The sequence below is a fragment of the Homarus americanus genome, unplaced genomic scaffold (assembly GCF_018991925.1).
Source record: "Homarus americanus isolate GMGI-L3 unplaced genomic scaffold, GMGI_Hamer_2.0 scaffold36970, whole genome shotgun sequence".
Taxonomy (NCBI): Eukaryota; Metazoa; Arthropoda; class Malacostraca; order Decapoda; family Nephropidae; genus Homarus; species Homarus americanus.
In genome coordinates, this window is record NW_024740094.1 from 2,259,409 (window position 1) to 2,285,502 (window position 26,094).

Below are 26,094 nucleotides of genomic sequence, written 5' to 3' on the forward strand. Positions count from 1 at the left end.
GGGTTTGAGAAGTTGCCATATTGTTGTAATTAGTGGTTTGAGAAATTATACTTTTATTTGCACACAGTGAGTAGAGTCCCCACACACATAACACACAACTAAAGAGTGTTCAAGACTTTGGTTAAGCAGACCTTGGAAGAAATCAGAAGTGTGGTTATAAGAGTTTCCTAAACACGGATATGCTGGTGAACTTTCAAATAAAACGCTCAATGTATACAGCTTTAGGTAGATATACGAAAAGTCACAAAGTAAATTACAATGAAAGAAATATCACTATAATTCGGGGTAAGTAAATATTTAGGGGCATTTTTAAGGTGTTCAAGTGTTTTATCATATTTCCCAGGGATGATACTGAATATGTGTGAATAATTTTAGATGGATCCAAATTCAACAAGAAAATAAATTATATATACAGTAAGCTTATTAATTTGGGGTTTTATTTGACATTTGAAAGTAACGATACTGCATAAGACTTTAGAATAATACTTGTAAAAATACCTTATTCAGAAAGTATGCCAATTTATCTATCCCATCCCATTGAACCAGTGGGACTTATTAAGAACTTAAAGACACCATTAACAGGTTTTCAAATAACAACACATGAGTACAGTACTATACCCTGTACTGTACAACTTAAATCACTTAAAAATGCACCTAACGTCCAAAAGTGACAAGCAGAACATTAATCAAGCTAATGCAAAGAAGATAAGCAACAGTGCAAAGAAGAGTCACTATATGTGTAAGAGGGGAAGTATTTATCATCATTGTAATAACTCGTCTGTGAGGGGGATCAGAGGGTTTGAAATAGTCGCAAGAATTTTTGTTGTTGATGTTAATGAATAACCTTTTGACTTTCAACCCAAGAGATGAACTGAAACTCAACATATCAGAGCCAGAAGATCACAACCACCTTCAGGTTTGGTTAGTTTAGGTGTACCTGTACCTGTATTATGTCTTGCTTCTCTCTCTAGCCTTTCTACAATCATAATTCCAAGTCACTCCCAGCTTAACGGGGTACAAGCTTAATGGGGTACAACAAGAGTATTTCAGCATTATCAAGAGGGATTTGTTTACTCAATGATGAGCTTGGAGTAAGGAGGATTCTCTCTTAGACTCAACCAACAAAACCATTATTAACCCAATAAATAGTATCTATCTCTCCTTGGCATGACAAAAGCCACCTATCCTCTTGATATGATTAAGATAATTTATGATCTCTATTTCTAAGCACAGATATCATCCCAATATAACAATGGGTAAGTTTAATTTCTTTATTCTTGTACCTACCACTGATGATCACAAGTAAGAGTAGGTATAGAACAACTTTATATCATCAATGCACATATCAATATTTTCTATACAAAATTTCATTCAATTTCGATTTCTCAAAGTGACTCATAAATTTACAAATACTTTTTACTAATGATTAATGTCGATATTAGCAATACACTTACAACTAAATATATTCAACATGACATTTTATTAATTTCCACAACAATAATCAGTCAACCTGTCAAATATTTACTTCAGGCATATAAGGACTTTCATGAAAACCTATTAATGTGTTATCATATTATGTAAATTAGAGGCTCAGTCTGCATTGCTTCTCTTCTTGCCTGTTTTTATATTTTTCAATTCCATACAAAGCTTATATTCCCCATTATGAAATACAGATTCACTTGCTCCAAAAAGTATCTTTAATCTTTATGGAGGGGCCTGATGAATTCCAAAATGAACACTGCAACTTTTGTTGTCTCGGTAAGGTTTACAAAATCCTTCGTCCATTGTCATATTGTCTCACATACGTTTTGACTATAAATACAGCAAACAGACTGATACTGATAAATTCAGTCATGCAGTTATTAAACACGAGTAGTGGATGGACTGTATCCCATATACTGTACAGGTAGATGACACACACACACACACACACTGCTGTGGTCTGGTGCATTAATTATATCAGAGTGACAATGAACCCAATTTTCTTTATCAAAATTTATATCTTAGCCTTACATACAATATTGGCTCTTATTATTAGATGTCAGTAGAAACAATAATCTCAAGGGGACAGGTCAAGCACAGGTAACTTCAAATTTTAAATGACACGATATTATTTTAACGACAGATGAGTAGCAGTACGAGGCATGAAGTTATAGAGGGAGGGCGTCAGTGCTTCTGAACGTGAAGGAAGCCATACTTGTTTCCGGTGAATTAAAACAGAATGTATTGTGTTTATTCGTGGTACAGTATCTCGCAACCCATTGAAAATTTAAGTTTTATATGCAGGTACTGTATGTATAAGATCTAAAATAACTATATACAAACTTTACACAATATGTGAACACATTAGAGTATCTTCTACCACCAACACTCTCCCCTAGCCCCATCAACATTCTCCTCCACTTCCATCACCACCACTTCTCTACCCCCAGCAACACCCTCTCACCACCACCAACACTTTCCCCCATCCCCACTAACACACTCTCATCATCGCCAACACTTTCCCCCACCCCCATCAACATTCTCTCTCACCTTCACCACCACCAACACTCTCCCCCACCACCACCACCAACACTCCCCCATCACCACTATCACTACCATTACCATAAAGCTCCCCACCACCACCACCATTTAAGAGCCATATAAAATTAACTCCTATATCCCAGAAGATAAAGCCAAGATAATCCATTACATATCAATCTTGGGAGAAACTTTGCTTTAAGCCTTATCTTCCGGCAATTAAGCGATGGTTTACGTACATAACTAACACCATATACCCTCTCATCATACCTAAGGGTGGTTTTCATCTCATAACTAGGGGGTTGTAATGTTTGTATCCAATATGTCGTGGACTTATTTAATTCTTGGGACTATTTCAAGATATATACACCAGGTTTAACTCGACCCCAATATGGCTGCCCCATGCCAAAAGCCAGATACTGTACTCTAGTAATACCGTATTAATAAACTATGCTTAGTAAGAGAATGGTATTTTCTCAGTATTTTTTAGGTACAATATAACATTCATATACTGTACAAAACTAACATTAGTTTGTACTGATAAAATACTCTCAAGAAAAATTTGTATACAAGTTTCTTATTTCCTTTGTAGGTAAAAGTTTTTCTTTAAATAATAAGCCAACCAAAAACACACACACATGAAAATATAGATAAGTCCTTAATAGCAAAGTCTGTAGAAAATATTGAGAACAAAAACCAAACTCAGTTAAGCAAGTTTTAAGATAAGGGCAATAGATCAATATAAGAAGCTCCAACTCACATGGCCAACATCCAACTTGGAGGTAATTCGCTCTTCTACCTCGGTACAGAGAGAAAACGTTTATTTATTTTCAGGGAAGACTATTACACATCACTAACCCTTACTACGTCGCATCTTTTTTATTAGTTATGATGTAAAGAAGAAGTAGAAAAAATTGCAATCAATCTTAATTATTTTCCCAATAAAAAAAACTTACCATAGATCTCATTGACTAAATATTTCATAGAATTTCGTGCGGAATAATTAATTGGTCATCGAACATATTAGCAAGACTCTAAGGTCAAAATAAAAATTTATGAACAAGAATGATGGTAAATATTTAAAGGTAATATACAGAAACCATTAGATAAATATTCTAACTTCCTACACGATATATTTAAACAATTAAAATGATATATAATAGAAAACTGAACAATGTAGTGTACAAAACATTCTATTTTAAGTTGAAAGTAAATAAAGTAAAACTGTACTTCTATTGTGATAAACTGATTAAATAAACAATATACCATAGAGCACAGAAACTACTCTAGTCTCATAATAATAATAATAATAATAATAATAATAATAATAATAATAATAATAATAATAATAATAATAATAATAATAATAATAATATACCCATTAAAAACCTACGGATCAACTGCGACCATGAGAAGCCTAAATAAAGCTTAGTATTGAACAATAAATCTGGAATATTACATCTATGCATGCGCAACACCAATAGCAAAATATTTTGAAATTCAACGTTATATTCAGATGTAAACCATTTATACGAAAATAGGAAAGAGAATTAACTAGGTTACACATAAATAAGCGAGCAAATGGTAAGTAAAATATGTGAAAAAAATGGTACGATGCAAAACAGTGAATATTTTTTACTCGGTAGATGCCACAGTCTCCTTGAAGTGGGAACTCCATTTCCAGCCCTGTTTGCTTCTCTATGAAAAAATAGAAATATGAAAATATAAAAAAATGTAAAAATAGAGAAAATGTAAATAAGTGTACAAAGAAACTGAGAAATGTACACACCGGTTGGAGAAAATGGAGTGAAAAATATTTCTCACTTGTTTATGTGTATGTTTCTGTGCATGTCTACTGTATATAACTTTGTCTACTGCTTACAGGTGTACCCGAGCACGTGTTAGTATGTCTCAGTGTCAAGATTACGGAGGTTAACATTAAAGGTGTGTAAATTTCTGAACATATTGAAAGAAAAGAGGATATATAAAATGACAAAGAGGGAAGGAAGAAAGGGCACAGAGACTCAGTGTGTGTGTGTGTGTGTGTGTGTGTGTGTGTGTGTGTGTGTGTGTGTCCAGTATATTAACAGGGTATGTCTATATATATACAGTATACATAAATATATACTGTACAGTATTGTGTCTTGATATGTGAGTACACATGTCTGTGCACATGACTATAGACATTTATTTTTATGTACACTCGTGTTGTGTCCTTCTGTTTAGAGGAGCATGAATAACAAAAGTGTACACATGTAAGTAAACAACTCCATTATGTATTGTAACAATACATCTAGATGTGATTCCAGAAGCATTTATAGTATTCATTAGAAAGTGTTCACTATACGTGTGTGTGTGTGTGTGTGTGTGTGTGTGTCTGTGTGTGTGTGTGTGTGAGTGTGTGTGTGAGTGTGTGTGTGAGTGAGTGTGTGTGAGTGTGTGTGTGTGTGTGGAGGTGAGAAGAAATTTGTCCATAAATTTTTTGTAAAATAAAAAGCATATTCTTGTACACTGTCATGTATATAAAATGATTGTATACAGAATGTCAGTGTTATTCTATAGCACTAGACAAAAATTGCAAAACACGATTTCATATATGCCATATCAAAAATATGTTGGTTTTTAAAAATCTTCTTTATAAAAAATGGTGAGGTAAGTTTCCAGTAATTTAGCGAAAGCTCACGTTTAAATAGGCCTAAGCAAAATTGCAGACAAAAACATTTCCAAATATGAATAAAATAAAGTAAAAATATCAAAGTAAAAAAAAAAAAATAGGCACAGCTCATTCTCAAAAAGAGAGACCACATCATTATGTACACATATACTTTATACATATATGTATGAAAATTACATTCATATATGTATAAATCTAGTCGATAAATGTCAACAAAAGGATAAGGTTATCACCAAGGACCTTATCTCAACAGGACATAGGGATCATTTTCACAGGAGTAGGAGCGGGTAAGGGCAGAGGGTACACGGGGACAGACCTATTAAGAAAGCCACGTGGAATATCGAATACCGAAAATAAGTCAAGCATCCTAGATCTGTTACCCAAGTTCTTCTGTTGTGTGCAGACTATTCCACGTGGTTAACTGGGTATAATAGATAAATATAGTTTCCTTGATTAATGAATTATTGGAGAGAAAAGAATTTAACTTGTTTGACCTTAGTTTACCGTATCTGAATATTTATAAATAAAATCTGGAGAAACTACAAAAATGTTTGAAATATTTCGTTAAATTCTTCTCCCTGCGTACAAAGATTGGCAGTTGTGTTGGGTCGACGAGGTCCAGTAATTAGTTATACATTCCTTGTGCATGAATCATCATCTATCGTGCAGGCCTGATAAGGCACAGGAGGTGTGTGTGCAACTATGGAAAAGATTATGATGTGCAACATTGTGTAGGAATATCGCTGTAAGTTTGCACGACTCTACCGTATGGGATGGGGTTACGACTCTAAATAAGTTAAGTTTAACTGAATATTCCAATTTTTGGGGGCTACTTAGGAGTTATTTGCTGAGAAATAATCTTCTAAATTACATCTAAGAACTTTGTAAAAAACAAAGAAACATGGCTCATGTGTAACTATGAGTGTTATTTGTAAAATAGCAACAGAACTAGTTTGAAAATGAATCAGTAAACAAAGAAATATAATTAAGCACTTTGGCAACTGTGCCAGCAGGCCAAACCACAACTTGTGCTTATAATTTACAAGTTGACAATGTTGCTTTCTGGTAGCCGTACGACAGTTATCTGTCTCATTAACAGATCTTGACATCATCAATCACTGGCACAGTAAATCATATCAAATGCTGCTGCGAGTCCAACCTCTTCGTGCGGCTACTTAAGGAAATATGTAATTTGTCTTCTGCAGGAAAAATCATAATATTGCATCTTGTCATAATTTGAGCGCAGATGAGGAGCGAGAGCCATGCAGTCTTATCTTACCTACATAAACATCACAAGCAATGAGATGCCGTCACACCAGTTTGTGAGGAAGCCCGAGACTTAAATGCCACAGTGATGCATGGTCAGTAAGGCAAGGCTTAACCCCTTCACTTTTTACTATACTGTATACCAAATTGGGTGACCATCCTCCTCAAGAGATATGCTGCTTATGACACTGCTCTCTGTTCTCTTGTAATAAGCACTTTGAATATCTTTTGAACACAACGCTAAAAAAAAATATAAAGATTCATTATATCACAGAGCAATATTGGGTGGCAGCTGCATATCTCACTAACTACATATACAGTAAATGGGAAACAATAACTTTTGAGCCATACTTGAGATACATTATTATACATGAGCTATTAATCCTCAGTAGAAAAAATATATCTTTGATTCTAGTAATGATTCATATTACTGGGCTAAAATCTTTAATGATGAGATGACACATAAATTATTACCTTCCCTATGTACACTACACATGCATATTATTAGGATTGCTATGAAGGAGTTAAATGAAACAAATTACAGTACATCCCACAGCATGCATTTAATGAGTGTAACCAAATCCAGAAGGTGATGCATACAACTACAGAGTTATAAGAGAAAATGGCAAGTCAACACATGCAACGGCTGATAAAAAGAAACAGAAAAACATGAACTAAAACTATAAATAAAATCAAGAATGGTGATAAATCTAAAAAAGAATTATAAAGTGAATTATCAAAAGAAGGGAGAGTTCATAAGGGAAGACTTGTGTCGTAAAATGGGGAGAACCATCAGAAAAGACTACGATGAAAAAAAATAAATAAATATACATGATGTATCACTCAATGAACCCTTCCATCCTTTGTTGATCCACCATAGTCACATTACAAGCTGTGTTTACTCTAGGCTAGCTACTTGATTACTGTTTAACTTGGAATATTGATTTAAGTCCAACATATGCTTTGTTAACATCTATTCACTTCTTGAGATTAAAGAATGAATTTCAAATAAACTTATGAGTGTTTTAAGGTGACTTCTTCATAATATGAAGACTATTACAGTGGCTGGCAGTGCATAAACCTCGAATAAATAATTAAAAGTTTTTTCACAATACACGTTAAAACTCTGCTTGCAGTATACATTACATCCCTACTATTAACACTGAATCTTAATGACAATGGTTGAACTGTGAGAGAGCACAGTAGCATCATTAAAATGTGTAGTGATTACATTCCTAAAAGTGTATATCTATTCTTATTGTGTGAAACATCTTTGTGACATACTGAAAGGAGTTGTCCTACAGAGCTTAAATTTAATCATCAGGTGATTGGAACAGTGCAGGAGAAAATATAGATGGTGAAAATTAGCTGTTGTGTATACACTTAAAAAACTCACATACCTACTTCAATTACATATAAATTTACAATAAAAACATCAAATATTGTCATCTGCATTAAAAAATACAATTTGATCCAAGAGACTTATATCTACATTATTGAAAAATTTACTATTTATGTATATAATGAGTTGACTGATAAACCTTAACTACCTGACACAAGAAATAAAAATATTACTGACACATACACTTGTTATAATTTCATGATTCTATATTAAAATTAATCATCAGTGCCAATTATTTGTCATTAAAATTACCAAACAATAAATTTCAATAGTGCAACAATCTGTCCTAAATATTTTAGTCCAATAACAGCTAATTATCACATAGAGAAAGCCTTACTGAAATGCCTGCAAAGTTCTACTATTTATTTTAACACCTCTAGTTTATACTGTGACATAACTTCTAATTTGCTTGAATCAAATCAGAAACAGTCACTATTTAAACTCTTCCTATACAAGTGTTTATGGTAGAGAAATAATTACAATAAACAGGTTGACAATTTCATACCTCTTCATATCTTAAGAACAAAACCAGAGACCTTATGGTGTCAAAAGTTAATAGAAAACAAATGTTATTATTATTAGTGTGCTAATTCTAGTAAGCTGATCTAGCAAGCACTGAAAGAGACTAGTAAGACTACCCATACTACCCATGACGCTCCTCTTGACCACTGCAACACCTCTATATATAAACTTTTACATAGTGGAAATTAGAATCAGGAATCACTGACATATCAGGCACTGTATAATGCCTATGGTGAGGAATCATATAACTATCTCAGTAATGAGGAGTGAAAGTAATGCATTTGTAAGAGAGAGACACAACTTTTAAGATAAATCAAGATCACATTCATTGAAGAATCTGAATCAAATCAACTATATTGAATAGAAAAATTAAAAATAAAAGTCTAAGTAATGCTAAAATTAAGTTGTCTTTAATATTCAAAGCCAAAAGCATATCTCAATAGCCTAGATCAGCCACCTAGAATAGATCATAGACTAGTGGGTGTCCTTTTCCGTGAGAGTGGTGGGTGACTTTTAGGTTTATTTGTGTGAGTAACAGCAGTTTTGGGCACAGGTGTGAGCGTGGGTGTTGGCCCGGTCGGGTGAGTGACGACACATACCTTAGCTGACGATGCCCGAACATCCTCAGCAGGCGTAGGAGAGGTGGCTCTTGGGTCGCCATTAGCTACACCAACAATAGGACCACCGCCGGGTGCGTTGGGGGGTACTCGCTGCTCCTGCACTGAGGCTAACCTGGTGGCAGAGACGTATCTGACATATTATTATCAGTGTTTTACCATTGTCAATATAACTATATGTTAAACCTAATGTCTCCATTATGTTGACCTATACTGTATAGCCACTTTGTTAATAAGTCAAAAGCACAAGGAGAGATCAGACATCTGTTTCCCTCAAATATATTCGGTGAAGTGTCCCCCACTATCAAACACTGAAGAAACTTAAAACAGGATAACTTGAACTTACATTTACTGTTCAAACATTTACTTGTACTTAACTTTTTACTTATATTCATTTACCTGTGCTCACATATACTGTATGCTTGTGTGATCACCCAAACATTTACCTTCATTCAAATACATACATTGTTTACCTATTCTGCACTGTATTAAAATAGTTACTATTATTCAACGATTAAACTCTAATTCAAAAACATTCTTGACTTCAAACTTTTACTTTGGTATTTCTTTGTATTCACACATTTATTTGTATTAAAAATTTCACCTGTATTGAAATATTTAACTTAATTAACAAAATTATATCAGTAATAAAACATTTACCTGCACTGTCCTCCTGTATTGCATTCAAACACTAACCTGCACTAATATATACACCTGTATTCAAGTCTTGCTTCCTGCATTGAACAAGAGTGTGGTACAAGTTAAGTCTTTAATTACAAACACTCACCTCTCTGTACATGTTAACATAAGAATGCAAATAAATTGGACAAAATCCTCTAAATACATCTATGATCTGTATTTCATTAATGATAATGTTTAACAAAAGAATTAATAATTAAAATGTTATGTTTACCTCCTAAAATTCAGTTAATAAGTCATGTAGTAAATATTAGTAAGAATCACTTGTAAATTAACTACAGTACATCAATTATTGAACTTCAAAGTTCCAGTAACAATATCTGGGTATTTTTCTAAACATTCCTCAAAAGTTATAAAGGCTAATCCAACTTCTCTTGAAATTCTTTTATCATACAAGAACTAATTAAGACAGACAAACATCAGGTGACTAAGGAAAATTAGTATATTCAGTGCCAGCTAAAATTATACTACAGCAGCAGTAATTAAGTATCCCAAATAGTATTTTCCAACTTGAGGTCAGTTAGGTCACCATACGGACAGAACAAACCAATCTGGGGAAACTGAACCAAGAATGATAGTGAATAACTTACAATAAATTTAATGATACTGAGGCAACCATCTCCTTCTTTTAGAGATCATGAAAAACTCAGTATCTTCTCTGACAGTCAGGTTCCTGTCAACATGTTGCCACCATGTGCATCAAAGTTTCATACAGCAACAAGTACAGTTTGGCTAACATCACATTTGATATATATCAGCAGTCCAGTGTAATGTTTGAAGCAAGATCGAGACAAAGACAAAACATCAAAAAAAGGACGACTCTAGTAAGAAAAACCAGACCAGAGCAATACTGAACTACTGAAAATAATAATAGCTGCATCACATACTTTTACTAAACTTAATGCACTGGCATTCTTAGCAACCAGATTATGTAAAACAGGACAAACCACCTTGCACATGACCAACATGATGCAGTAGAAGTCAATAAGGTTATCAAGATCTGTGCCACTAACACAGCTGTTGCAGTCTTAGCTGTGTCTTGAAGATGAAGACTAATAGAAAAACCTTTGGTTAGTTTTTCTTACAAAAACGACACCTATTGGATTCTTGAACGAAAGACTGTCTTTCAGAGGTAATTGAAACCGGAATTCTTTCAGGCAGTCAGTGGCAAACATAGAATGTATGTAGTCAGACAAAACTCATTTCAGAGAAACTTAATTCTCCATGACTGAAACATAATGAAAATCAGCAGACCTAGAAGTAGTTCATGGTCATTATATGTGAGACATCAGGACATATCACTGACATTATGTTGAGACTTACCCCAACAACAATAAAGCTAATCCACCAGCACAATATGCTCTCAGACAAGAGAGAGAAAGTTATATACTGTACTAAACTTATCACACTTAAGGAGTAACAACACTGTCACTTATTAATTCCAAGCATTGTTAACTAGGGCTGAATTAAACAAGAAAATACACATTAAATTCACTGGGCTAATCATTCACCTGTTGTTAACATCTCACAGAGTGGAGCAGCAAAAAAGACCAAAATACCTGAGGCTGTCTTGGACTTAGCTGTACTAAAAGGGAACTATAATTCCCTTCCTTCAAAGACAGAAAAAATAAGGGGTTGATCCTGAAATCCATATTCATGAAGAGTTTTGTAACCCAGTGGTTCTTGTAATATAACACTGTATGTCTCACTGGAGGGGGGGTTAGGTAAGAGGGGTATACAAACACAACCCCTCATAACTTCAGCCAGAGTTAATCCATTAATACATAGTGGATTAGTGGATATACTGATCACCACCATATAACTTACTCCTCAAACTAACCAAAGACAAGTACTGTATAGTACTGTACACTCGTCCCCACCAACACATCACTTATCCATTTCCCTGATTGGCCAATTTTCCAGTAAGTGGAAAATTAAATAAATAAGCACAGTACTTCACTTCATATTTTAGGAGATAAAGAAATTTTACAGCATTTGTAAATAATACTATTCTATCCTGAAAGATACACAGCAAGTTCCTCTAGAGCTTAAGGGAGAGAAGTGACAGCATCAGGGTGTAAAATGTTATCACTAGTTGTATCTCTTCTTGCTATTTTCTCTATGAAGTGAGCCTGTACACATAGGGTTAAACCTTGTTAAAAAAAATTCCACATTGTCACCTGTTTCTTTCTCCACATGATTTATCCATCTGGTTCTGTTCTGAAGTACTTTCCCTGTCTCTATTCTAAAGTACTTTCTGTGGCTTACTACTTTTGGAGGCACCTTCTCCGATTTAATGTCATTAGGTACATTCCTTCCTTATCGTCCTTAAGTATACTTTACTTGAATTACTTCCCCTGACTTACTTTGTCCAGGGGTGCTTACCTTACTCTGACATGAAAGACTTTTACTTACTTCTTCTATCACTGAATACTTCTCCTGACTTACTGTCCAGAAGTGACTTTTCCAACTTACTGTACCAAGTGCTTTCTTATATTTACTCTAACAGTCTAAGTACCTTTTCTACATTACTCTACCTCAGATATTGTTCCTGGTTCACCCTGCCCCCAACTACCTTACCTAACATACTCTCCCTCCATAAGTACTTTTCCCGACTTACCTCTTAAGTGTTACCAAAGTACCAGTGAGTTTCTTGCAACGTCGCAGTGCACTCTCCAACTTGTCTGGCTCTTCTTTCAGGAACCTACAAACAGAGGAATGTCTTAGATTTGTATTCACAGCAACTAATGGTGTTTCACTATGGAAGAATGAAAGGCTAGACAACAACTGCAGACAATGACATAAACAAGACTAAGAGACAGAGACTGACTGCCAAAGATAAACACACCCAACACGAAGAGTCCCTAAAACATTTACTAGTCTATTATAACATCACCTTTCAGTAGAGATATTCATAATACAATTAAAAAATAATAATAATACTCACACTGGAAATGAAGTGTTATCTTGCAAACACATTAACACATTGGATAATTAAAAGACATAAAGTAATATATTGCAAGTTCCAAGAGTTATATATTCATCTTATCATACTTAAAGGAGCATCAGCTATATCTAGGACTACTGCATTAAGAGAATTATACATCATCACGATAAATGAACTACCATACTTTTCCATTTATCAGTTAATACAAAATCCAGATAAAAGGATTGAATTACTTTTCTATCTATTATTTCATCATTCTTACTCCATAAACAACTACAGTAAGGTATAAAGGCTTGAACAAATACACTAAGCTTCACAAAAAACAAAAGGCTTATACAGTACAGATAGACATAAAACTAAGAGCCGATCAATGGCGAAGAGGATAAAAGTAAATCTATCCTGAACACATGTGGAGTGAGAGGGGTACACTGGCTCTTTCACACATGGCCTCAAAGCTACAAATGTCTTTCATTTGTGTTTAATCTTCAACAATCATAAGACAAGGCTGGAAACTTAACATACAAAGAGGAATTCCCAGGAAGCTACAAGGGTGAAGAGGATAAGTAATAACAACAGCAAAGTGAAGTTAAAAGAGAGAGAGTCTAAATATTTGAGTACTTGTATGTGTTTTCTGTTGAGACTTATTCTATATTTTTTGTGAGATTGAAACTACAGTAATAAACAAATCCAAAGCCTGAAACAATAATATCTTACCATCTACATACAGTGACTAGGCAATAGTATCTTTATAAAGTCCATTAAGCCTTTGATCTTTGACTCTTTATCAGTATTCAAGTCCCACATTCTCATATACTTCTCTTATAAAAATATAAAACAGGTTTGGCAAATTTAAATCCTGCATTCATAAACAAAAGGTATGAATAAAATCTACAGTATAATCAATAACTTCAACTCTCGATTCACCAACTACCATTAATGTCAGTGCACTACTAAAACACATACTGTACATATATTTACCCAGAATAAAAATAACATGTTACTAAATACAGGATAATAGAAAATAATTATACTACAACATAGGGAAAGTAATGCTTCTATTTGCAGATAAAACTCATGAAGGAGAAGAAGACATGGATCCTCCTCCTACCACAAAGCTTCCATTGCCTCGGAAAAGACATGACGTACATCTACCTCCTCTGGCTCGAGCACTGAACCAATCCCAGCTGGTGCATAATGTTTTACTGAAGAAACAAGTCAATCTTCTTGTTCCTTGACATATACAGAGAAAGTCCTTACTGGTGATGAATATTGGGTTCATTTCAAAAGGACTCAACTTTTTTTTTCTTATATTCAGGGTCACCTTTTCAATTAATCATACAAATTAAATAATACCTTTTTGAGAAAAAAATATGGAATCAACCAGCAGCTCATATAATAGTAACTTCTCACAAAGTTAAGGATGATATGATCCCATTTGATACAGTGGTTGAATGAAGGTCTTTACAAGATTCAGGTTAGAGGCAAAAAACCCTTCAGTAACTTGTTTCAAACCTTCTCTGTCAGTTTATATGCAAATCATTCCAGTCACTGTCAACTTCTACTCCTAACAAGGCAGGGAAATTAAATAAAAATGAGTCTTCCTCTTGGTCATAAAGTAGTTCCAAGAGTACTTCAATCCTCCATTATAATCCATTGTTTATGTTATATTTAACCAACTTATTACTGGCCTTTTACCTCCATTTAAACATGTATTTCTCTTTGATTCCTTTCTCTACTTTAATTCATAATAACACTTTCTACTTGTACTGTAAACACTCTTCCAAACCCTTTCACTTTTTACATTCAATCTTGAGATCTTTTTCTTTATACAGGAGAACTATACTTGCTCTCTGCACCTTCTCTTGGTACTTTACCCTTTGTCAACCATAACCTATACATTCCTGTTACCTATTTTACCACTTTTCTACCTCTTATCTTTAATTTAAATTTCCCACAGTGATTCCCCTTACTCCTGGAGACTTACTATTCTTAATACCTTCACTATGGGGATGTCACTATAAATATTTTATTTGGTTAATACCAGACGATTTTATTCAGTACAGAGATACATGTACACTAAGGGTTAACCCTGCATTAAGACTGTTTCAGCTCTTCCTCACTAATGACTTTCCCTTATTTCTTGATTGCGTTTTATTCATCAATAGGATTTCCCTATTTCATAACCATGCTCTTCCTGTTACCAATCCTCACTCAACACAAATTTTGATAACCTTCTCACGATTTCAACTCATTCCTTGTACTGTACTCTATGTTTACCCTAAATCCCCTCCACCTCCTCATCTTCAGTCTCACATATGAATTCACCCTCACTATAACACTCACTCACAGTAAAGATTTGAAGTGCATGAGTTACTAAGAAGATTTGAACCACTGATGTGAATACTCGCCAGACAGTGACTCACTAACAGAATCAAATGGGATCAATCAGGCCCCAATTCACCTGGGTGAGAAGTGCTGCTTGCGGTAGAAAAACATTATCCGGCCTTGACTGCCAGGATAGTGTAGCCGGTTGTCATACATATCAAGTCGTCTCACAAAAAGTGGATTTGCCACGAAATATTTACCAGTATGGATCTCACAGATTCAGAAGAACAGTAACTGGCATATAAATTCAGATGTTTTGGTCACTGTAACAAGAATTATAGAGAAAGCAAAAGTAGAATATAAAATATAGAAATGATGGAGATATGAACATGAGCCTTGAGGAATGAATAATAGTTAAGTGACTTTGTACAGAGAGTCATATACAAGATTACTGGTTCACTTTTTTCTATGAATAGGAAATACTAACCTTACAAAGCACAAAAAGTAAAGAGATCAAAATATATACAGTAATTACTGAATACAGAAATTTGACAGGGTAAAGACAGAAAATATGTGTAGCAGATGGGGACATGTGAACTGTAAAATAAAGGATAAGTTGTGAGAGATTCGTAATAACACAGCAGGAATGTGTGAGGATAGTGACAGCCAGTGTGAGAATGGGGCTGAGTCAGTATCTGAGCTGTTCATCTTAAGACAACTTATAGAGGTGTGTGACTGAGCATGACAAGAGACCAATCACAGTGGAGAAGAATCAAATTGACCAATCAGGTTAGTAAACTGAATAGATGTGTAAGATTCAAACACCTTCCATGTCTGGTCAAAGTGAGTCGAAATAAATTACACCTTTCAAGCTTAATACTATCATACTTATCATCCTTATCATTACACTGCATAGGTATTATCATTTAACATTTCCTTTAATCATTCATATCCCATTCCCAACTAAATGGGATAAAAGGAATGCACTGAGCACCACACAATCATAAGCGAGTGATTCTTGGATCATATGTGTTGCCTACCTCTCATTGACTGAATATTCACTGTCTTCACCTGACCATCTTCTCAATCAACTGTCATCTCTTCTCATTATGTACTGTAAAACTACAATCTTCTCTTCCCATCACCTGGAACCTTTCTCTTCACCTTCCATCATCTGAAGCCTTTGTCTTTACCTTTCCTTAAAATCAATATCTTCGCCTTCTTTAATGTCCCACTATCCTTAACCTCTCCTCACATTACATCCTGTGAAACCTTTCCACTTTCCTCCCTTCTTTTGAAACTTTTCTTCTCACAGTCAATCATCTAAAACCAGTCTAACTTCCCATCAGAAGAAACTACAAGGTCTTTTACCACCATATGATACCAATGGCTTCACAGTCCATTATATAAGACTATTGTGTTCAACTCCCATCATCTAAAAGCATTGTCTTGACATCACATTACATCACATCACATCACACCACGTCACATCACTTCACATCACATAACTAGAGAGAACTAAGCAACCCCTCAATTGGCTAGTACAGTGTACAGTATCAACAAGTGGTGAAGATGATTAGTAAGCAGAGTAAGTAAGCAAGTAACAGCCTCCATATATGGTATCATTTGTGGTATAAACTTCTTAGGTATGTTTTTCCTGTCTTATCTTCATGTGCCCTAAATCAAACACCATTGTTATTCACTAAACCTAACTCTCTTCAGTTCTTGTGTTTTACTGCTACAGTCTACTCCAGTATAATACTTTACAGTTTACTTTAGGTTAATGTCTTAATTTGTACAATCAACATTAATGCTAATCACAAGATACAAATAAACTCATTAAGTTTTACCTCAAAGTCTTTACCTCACACTTTACCTTTATATAAAACAAACCTAATATATCAGCACACTCTGACAGGTGACACTCAAAGTACCAAAAAAACAGACAATTATTTTTTATCCAACAAAACACTGAGCACATCACTTACTTTTCATTACAAAAAGCTTTTTCCATTTCAGCAGATATAAGGCCTTTCAGACCATCCTGAAGTATGGGGAATTTTGCTTTTAGGTCGGCGACAGTCTTGCTGTTGGAGGTGAAATAAAAATATAGCTATGATTTTTTAAGCATACATATCATTACATGATTTAAAATATATAAAGATTGAGCATAACTAATGCCCCACAAAAACAAAGCAAAAACAAAACAAATACTGTACAATTAAAGTACTAAGTGTAACATAATACTGTTTATAACAAAAAAAACATTGACAATCAGCTACTAAGTAATTTATGTAATAGTACAAGTAGTTCTTTGGCCTATACATAACAGCTGTATACCTCTTCAACAGAAACTAAAAGCTGTGAATATGTCTTACCTTGATCTAGATAATATTAGCGCCATATTTTCTACATCAGACATATTAACTCGTAGCCGCCTATTTATGACGTTGTTGCGCAGTTCCTCGACTTTCAGCTCCAAGTCACTGCAAAAAAAATTAATCTGAGAGAGTGGATAAACATTACAATACAGCGACACTTTATCTAACCCAAACATATATAAAGAAATCTGTGTTATTCTAAGGGCTGGTCTATTCTACAAACTCTGATAATTTTTCTGTGCATCAAAATACTATACAAAGAAGAAAGAGCTGTTTTACTGTTATATATGTAGCTTGTCTCTGCACAGCATTATATTATAAGTGAGAAGCATAAAAGTATCAATGGTTCACTACTCCCCCTAAAGACATGACTACACATGAGGTAAAAGTACTGTACAGTACTGTATTGCCAAGATAAAAATGTTAATTGCTACAGCCTCCTTTCTTTCACAAGTACAAAATGGTTGTCTCTATCTCACTACATTCACACATTACAGTAGTCTACTTTACACACTCAAGAGTTCATTCTCTGATTATGTATTACCGGGTACTTCTAATCTGAAACCTAAATTGACATGTCTAGCAGTTCCTAAACATTCATATAAACTTTTCTAAAATGTAAGTAGCCTCAAATATCACTTTTATTGACCTCTAAAGGTCTTTATTTTGATTGTCTGAAAATAAATGTACAGTATAAAGAATTGATCGTGAAACCCCAATTTATAGTTGTGCCACAATCAAGCAACTGTGTACAGTATAACCAGTAAGTCTAGAGGTTGAATCCCCAGACCCCAACAGTAAATAAGACAATCCTTCCCTTTTGTACATATTCAAATAAAGACGACACTTGCCATGAAGGTGTCCTTAATAGAGAGACAAAACTGACAATTTCTACTGAGTATAAACATATACAGTACAATCCACTTTTGTGTTAGTCAGTTAAAAAATTATATACCAGTACTGTAACAAGAATCAACTCATCAGATCCAGCTTACCTTAGCAACATTAATTCAGTCATATGTTCAACCAAATAATCAAATTCAGTATATGCTGTATAAAACTTAACTAAATCTCACATGACAGATCACTTTGTAAGAGTTTGTCAGCAAACAACTTGTAACTAAATGGATGCAGTGAGAGTGTAGTGAGGAAAGTTCTTACAACCTCTGAGGATGTATGACTTGGACTAAGCTGCAGCGGGAAAATGCCACTCCGGCAGACTTCTGCAAAATAGGACAAGAAACTGTGGCTTTGACTGACTTGGATTGACTGAAGAGCCCAGTACCTGATAGACTGTTTTTATATTCCTTGAAGAATTTGCAAATGTTCAATATCAAACATAAACAAACCAGTAATAAATCCTGAAAGAACTTATCATGTGGAGACTTCATAACCAAGAGGTGTGAACATTCAACATGGCACCTTTCTGAAATTCTAAGCTGGACATAATATTATCTTATATGCTCACCAACATATTAGGAAATTATAGGACCACAACAATGGGCACTTTGTCCCTGTTCACCAACTTGCCCTAAGCAGTTAACCCTGTTGCTGCAGTTGGTCCGTATCTGATCTCTAAACTTTTCTCTCATTCACTGTGGCTGTAAGAACTGTAAATGGTTTCTTTCTTTCAAATTTGCCTTGGATGGTGTTGGACCGTAAATATTTGTACAGTATTAAGGCTACTGACATCCCATTATGTGTTGGTGTACAGTAAGTCAACAGTTTCTCTTCTAACTGTCTCACTTAAGATGTTAAGAACTGTACTGGAGCTCCACACTGCTGTGTAGGTGATGGAAAAATCCAGATTATTTCATGGATTTACAAGATAGCATCAACTGTTAAGTTCAGTGATGTGTACCAACATAAACGATGATATACAGGTACACTACAGTCAACCCTCGCTTTGCGCGGTCCCACTTTACGCGTTTCCACGTTTACGCGGTACCCTGCCGAACACGGAATGCTCACTTTCCGCGGTGTGTGTACCCTTTTACGCGGAGAGCGGCGCGAGCAGGGTACACACAAGGTCGCCCAGTCATCAAAACATTACCGAGTTCTTCACCCGCCACCCACCACAGCCGGCCCAAGTCAGTGATAGGTATTGTGTCTGAAAAAGTGGAGTTTGGGGGTCGGCCCGGTCTCTATTTCAATTAATCCCATATGTTATGTTGTTCACTTTACGCGTTTCTCACTTTACGCGGGCCGCCGTGGGTACAATTGACCGCGTAAAGTGAGGGTTCACTGTATTACCATATACTGGGGCAACAGAAGCAAGAAAACTACAATATGAAATGACAACTGTCATAGCATATTCCTGCATCTGGCAGCATTTGTTTAGCTTTTGCCGACAGATTTCACACACACTGAAAAGTGGGTCCCATAGGCATGACTGCCCATTAGGGACAGTGTGAATACAACACACTGGATACTAAGCCTTCGGTACACAAGGAAGCAGCATGGCCAGTACTGCTCTTGACTAGATTTACTACCCAAGCTGTAAACTTAAGTACCCATTTACAGCTGGGTGAAATGGGAGTGTCCGGGGATTGAACCACTGATCCATGGAACAGGAGGGGAGCATTGCATCTGCTCAACCGCCGCACTTATTTGTTACAATGCATAGCAGCATATAAGTGATTGATTCAATGAGTTATATGTTCTTATAATCAGGGATAAGTACAGTACAGTACTCTATTCGCTGGCACAATCAAACAAGAAAAAGATATTTAATTCTTATTTCTGATAATCCACAGCACAGGAGGTAGGTGTTCAGTGTTGAGCTTGCACCAGTGAATGGGTTATGCAAAATATGTTCATACAGCTCAATATCAACATTCTATATTCAATCCTAACTCTAAGGACTGCATGATGACAGTCAACAATGTATGTGTGCCTAACATCATTAGAAACACATCGCTGCCTGTAGGGTCTGAGCCAAAACTGAACAGGTCCATTACATATAACTGTGTGACAGGCATGTGGAATGAAGTTGGAGAGTAGACCAATTCTTTAATATTATGGTACGGTATTTGAATTTTAGAATCCAGTCACAAGTTGGGGTTGTGAGGCCTCAGTGTCTGGGATTCAACCTCCTTAACATACCAGTCCTGGTTAAACAGAGTTGCTGGAGCCAAGCATAGGTAATAAAAAAACTTGAGTTGAGTGAAACACAGATGCCCGGGTAATACAAAAATTATTCCCACACCTCTAAATCTAGTCAGGAAGCCAAAAAATAGTTTTTGCTTTATGTTGCGAGGAAACTTGAGTCACACAGATGTACCGTACATACATACAGATGGATAGATTCAATCATCAATATTTTCCCAACAGACACAGTGAAGGTTTAATAACAATAGGAGCATTAATAATTAAATACTCTGTCACTATACTCCACAGGACTCATACACAATCTCCCAAAAAGAAAGTCTATGTATGCCTCAACTCTTCAAATCTACAGCCACTGCATAGTGTCCCTCTGTCTCAATATCTTTCTACATTAAAAGAGAGAGAGAGGCTACTATAATCAGTTTGTTTCAGAGTTTGTCAGTCTGTACAGTAAACTTCTTACTTCCCAGACAGGGGTGAGGGCCTGCACTGTAACAATTCTCACATTTTCCATCTTTCAGTTGGTTTTACGCTGCATCTCCTCTCCCACCTTAATTAGAACACATCTCACTCATTCTCTCAATAGCCACTCTTTCCACACATCAACAGTGAAAAATGAATAAAAAATTACCAGGGATAAATAAACTAATGAAGACACAGTACACTAATTCTTCACTTGAGGAAATTCTCATTGAAATTGGGATGAAAAGTGAATGCAGAAAAATGTACATACCAATGTACTGTATGCTAGGACTGCTTCAGTGTAGAGAAATTAACAGAAAATGGAATACATCACTAACTTACCACAGGCCCACTCTATCATGCTGTGGACTTAAACATAACCTGCTGCCAGCTGTTGGTGTCCATCAACAATAGAAATAAACTAACTGCAAAAAAATGAAGCTTCACTTCTAATGTAAAGAATATAATGAGATATATGTAAAATATGAAGCAAAGTAATTAATACACGAGAGCCAGGAGACAACACAACACAGTAATAATCCTGAATAAATAATTTGTGCACCGAGAGATGTAAAACAGGTTCAAGGTATTTGCCACAATATTGTTTAGCCGGTATACATTTTAAAAGAGATTCATTAAGACAGCCGTGGCCAAAGGAGAGAACTACACTATGAAAAACGTTTGCATTTTAATACTACAACAAAGCTCATTACTTTAGATAGAAGTTACACAAAAAAAGCAGAATTAATGTTGTGTTGACTCTCCAGTTTGGTTAATGGAATACATAACAATATATGAGCTCTAAAATTTAATGAAAAAACATGATTTCTCAAGCAATGGGTTTGGTAAAACTTGTGGTATTATAGCAAGTCTAATTAAAAGCTCTATTTAAGGAACAGATGTGGAGAGTGTTCCTCCACCCCGTTGATAACCCGTGTCTCCAAACGGAAACGTCGTAGTAGTGTCACTATTTATGAATGAGTGGGTATTGGTTGTGTAACGATTGATGTGATTGGTGGATAGGTTTGCCATAGGTCATATAGGTTGGCTGTTTGGAGACACAGGTTACCACAGGGGGTGTAGGAACATATTTCCACAACTGTACCAGACAGTATTATACAAGGTGTTATAGAAGACCCTGTGCACCTGTAATAATTAACACTATATAGATGTTCCTTGTTAAACCTACATTGATATACACCTTGTTCTTCTTCCAGTAAATATTGGGAATTGTATCCACTTCCAACATTGACTAAGACCATTACCAGAATTTACTCTAAGTAGAAAAAGGTAAATAACTATACCGTATTGTTAATTATTGCAGGTGCTCAGGGACCTTTATAACACCAGGTACAGTACACCAGCTTCTCTCTGTCCCTCTACACTATACATACATCCCTGCCACAGTTTTCTCTTAATCATCACAAAATAAAGCATAAACAAGGCAGGTGCTACAACCCCTCACTGGAAATTATTAAAATATTATTATTTTTTCAGGAGAATCTTTTCACTAAGTAAAGAGCTACACATAATTAACAACAAAGTAAAACTGTTTACAAACAAGCTGCAAACTACATACAAGATAGTTGTAAAATAAATTTGTCTGGAAAGAGAATCATAATTAACTTCAAGTTCATTCTAAGAACAAGACATAAATCATAGTTGAGACAAAGTGACAAGTAAACCTCCACTGTACCTAATGTGCTGTTTCATTGTTAACACTAAATGATTACACACACACACACAATAATAATAATAATAATAATAATGACACACACACACACACACAATAATAATAATAATAATGATTGCCCCTCGTGTACGAGAATGGCCGGCCCTAAGGCCAACTAGGTGTGAATTTGCTTAAGTTGTAGAAGCTGTTATCAACACAACCACATCCTAAGTTAACGAGCTGCATGACCCAGTATCAAGGAATAATCCGAGAAAGCCATTACTCCGGAACATGATCCGCAAATTGATTAACATCCAGGTTCCCAATTACTGCTGGGTAGACAGTGGCAAATGGCAAACAGAAACTTGCACACAGGTTCACCGTGACCGGGATTGAACCCGAGTCCACTTGCTTGTGAGGCGAGCATGCTGACCACTACACCACATGCACGTACACACACACATACAAACACTCCCTCTTTTTGTTCTTCCTTTTTTCAGTATTTTATCCTTTCTTATTCCACTATGCTATCCCTCCTTATTCCACCACCTTATCCTTATTCAACCACCTTATCCCTCCTTACTGCACCACCTTATCCTTCCTTCTTCCACCACCTTATCCCTCCTTACTCCCTATCTTTACCCCTCCTTACTTTCCCACTTTATTCTTCCTTATTCCACTATGTTATACCCCCTTATTCCACCACCTTATCCCTCCTTATTCCATCCACTTTATCCAACCCAATTACACCTTAAGTCTCTTCCCATCTTTGTATCACCACACTTTATCTTCCATTCTCCTTATAGACACACCCTTCGCTACCCACCAGTCCCTTAGACATATCTACAAACCTCAGCACATTTCTTTAACCCTCTTAGCTATAACCCCAGTCAACCCTCTTAGCTATAACCCCAGTCAACCCTCTTAACTATAACCCCAGTCAACCCTCTTAACTATAACCCCAGTCAACGCTCTTAACTATAACCCCAGTCAACCCTCTAAGCTATAACCCCAGTCAACCCTCTTAACTATAACCCCAGTCAACCCTCTTAACTATAACCCCAGTCAACCCTCTTAGCTATAACCCCAGTCAGCCCTCTTAACTATAACCCCAGTCAACCCTCTTAGCTATAACCCCAGTCTGTATTTATATCTTTTCTGTTCTTGTGCATAAGTCTCATCTGATTAGTTTCAATATCATGAAGACAAACAGTAACTCAATTCCATTAAATCATAATAACACAAGGTGCAGTGGAGATGTTAGTTTAGCTATTCTTATGGGTTAAAATATAGCCTAAGTCATCAAACACATCATTATGCCTTTATATTTCACTTTGCCAAATGTTGAAAAAATACCTGGTCTTCTGCAATATTCCTTTATGTGTTATTATGTTAACTGTGATTTACTTGGCAAATAACTAAATCAACTTGTTTTCCCCAAGAACCTTCCCACATGCCAACACAAGATTCACCTTATTGATTTCCTTTTTCAGAGGTAGTCAATGATGCCATCTATGGTATGGCATAGTACTCCATAGCAGAGGTTCTCATCCAGCTATGTTATATGCTTCTTACCAGTGGTATGCCAACCACCGAGTCCATTACCAGATGAGCTTTTTCACTCAAGGAACTTTTGCTGATGATGACACTACACTCCCAACCAGACATCCTCTTCATCCAGGTCAATATGTCGTTGACCCTCTACCCTTGGATATGACATGTTGTACTGTACTACCTACCATAGATCCTTATCCAGCTTGGTCATATCCTGCCTGTACGAGGCCTCCTCACGCTGTATCCTGACCCTCTCCGCGTCCGCTGACCCCTGCAGTAAAGACGCCTCGTTGGACTGTAGCAGCGTCCTGAGGAGTAATGATTGTTTATAGTTATTATCTTCACTTTAATCAATTTTTTCTCTCCCATGATAATTTTCAGTGGAAGTTTTTCACCTACATGGGATTCATATTGGCCAATTGAGGGTCGCAACGCACGTGACTGGGTTATTGTGAGAGAAAAGTGACTCTGTCAGCTGAGGGTGGTTTGCCGCTCTAGCCTAGCAATCACTATTGTGGTCAGTGGGAGGAGACAGCGTGGGAGAATGGGGTGCGGTTCACGACTGTTCTAAACTCTGCCAACTACATCTACGTTCTCAGTTTTTCTCTACCCTTTGCATGATGCCTCCTAAGCATACTGGCTTCGGACTGCACAATGGTCATAATAGGGACAAGACATCATAGATGCCGCAGTTAGCTTGCAAAATGGGTAGGCCATTCGCAAGCTGTGTGTGGGATATCTTGAGCACGTTCTTTAGGATGATGGCAACAGGGATCACTCTTGTAAAAAAAAATTGAGAGAAGAAACTGATATAAGTTGTGCAGGGAGAGTGTCTATATAGGTGACAGTGATAATAGTAAATGTTGAGATGTGCAGTAGAGATAATATATATATATATATATAAAGATAATTAATAAACTGTTCAAAAGAAAAAACTAAACACGACTTACGTTATTTTGGTCACTGTGTCTCTGAGAATTTCCTTCATAGTGAGAGCATTTGCTTGTGAAGTCTTTCTAAGGTTCCTTACATCAGTCCTGAGCTCCTTGGCTTTCTTCTGTAGTACTCGAAGCTGGTTGTACACTTCGGGGGAGAGGCGCAAGTCTGTAAATATTGACCAAGTCAGTTTACAATAGCATTAATGAAAATCACACATCTATAACCTGAGACCCAACAATAACTGTGAAAAATTTTGCCTCTCAGGAACTGTACTGTCCATAGAACTTCATGTTAAATATTCAACCAATCATATTCTTATACTGGTGTAAAAAAAAACTGTCATGAGAGGATACAGTAATTCCTAAATATGACAATTAAAAGAATATCAAAATGTATTTCAGCTTATGCAAGACTTTAAATCAGTGGAAATTAAACCATAACAGCAACAACTCCATCTTCTTTATGAAACTAATTTAAGGTTCAGTGGATAAATTTGTGAATGAGTTAATTAATCTCATTATCATCTGGCAACACTGGTATGGTATCAATAGAAATAACAACTCACCTCTTATTGGGTTATATACCAAGCCTGTGCTTTTAATAACGTCTTAGTGACATAAAAGCTGGCAACAGGTATTAGGGTGGGAGAATGACACACCACTGGGGAACATTGAGTTACTTGATAATACTGTACTGGGTCACAATGATTCATTAGTGGGGAATCTCTCAACAGTGTAGCTACAGGGTAGTTGATGCCGCACTCAGGCAACAACAACGTAACAAACAGGCTAAGTGGATTACATTACATTAAAAATTCTGAAGCACTGTGTGTGGTAGCGAGGGATATAAAATAAACAAGTCTCGGACAGCAAATTCCTCGACACAGACGAAGCAATGAACTACGTTGCCAATATAACAATAACAAATAAGACACTTGAGTCGGTTATGGCAATCACCATAAAAAACCAAGATTTACACCAAGGGGTAACTAAAATGGCATATATAA

At 35.9% G+C, this 26,094-nt stretch overlaps 1 protein-coding gene across 23 annotated transcripts in view; it reads right to left on the reverse strand.

The window, feature by feature from the left end:
- Positions 1-26,094, reverse strand: part of LOC121875141 — a 317,156-nt gene that overhangs the window by 39,220 nt on the left and 251,842 nt on the right. For 18 of the 23 annotated variants that reach the window (XM_042379530.1, XM_042379534.1, XM_042379529.1 and 15 more), the window contains 6 exons: positions 25,100-25,253; positions 24,335-24,457; positions 17,351-17,458; positions 16,961-17,059; positions 12,321-12,404; positions 8,984-9,134 (listed from right to left, as the gene is read on the reverse strand). In XM_042379530.1, the coding sequence (XP_042235464.1) occupies positions 8,984-9,134; positions 12,321-12,404; positions 16,961-17,059; positions 17,351-17,458; positions 24,335-24,457; positions 25,100-25,253 (719 nt within the window). Of the gene's footprint in view, positions 1-3,280; positions 3,320-4,159; positions 4,219-4,959; positions 6,701-8,983; positions 9,135-12,320; positions 12,405-16,960; positions 17,060-17,350; positions 17,459-24,334; positions 24,458-25,099; positions 25,254-26,094 lie in introns of those variants that run through there. The other 5 variants (XM_042379550.1, XM_042379549.1, XM_042379548.1 and 2 more) reach the window with 5 other exon arrangements.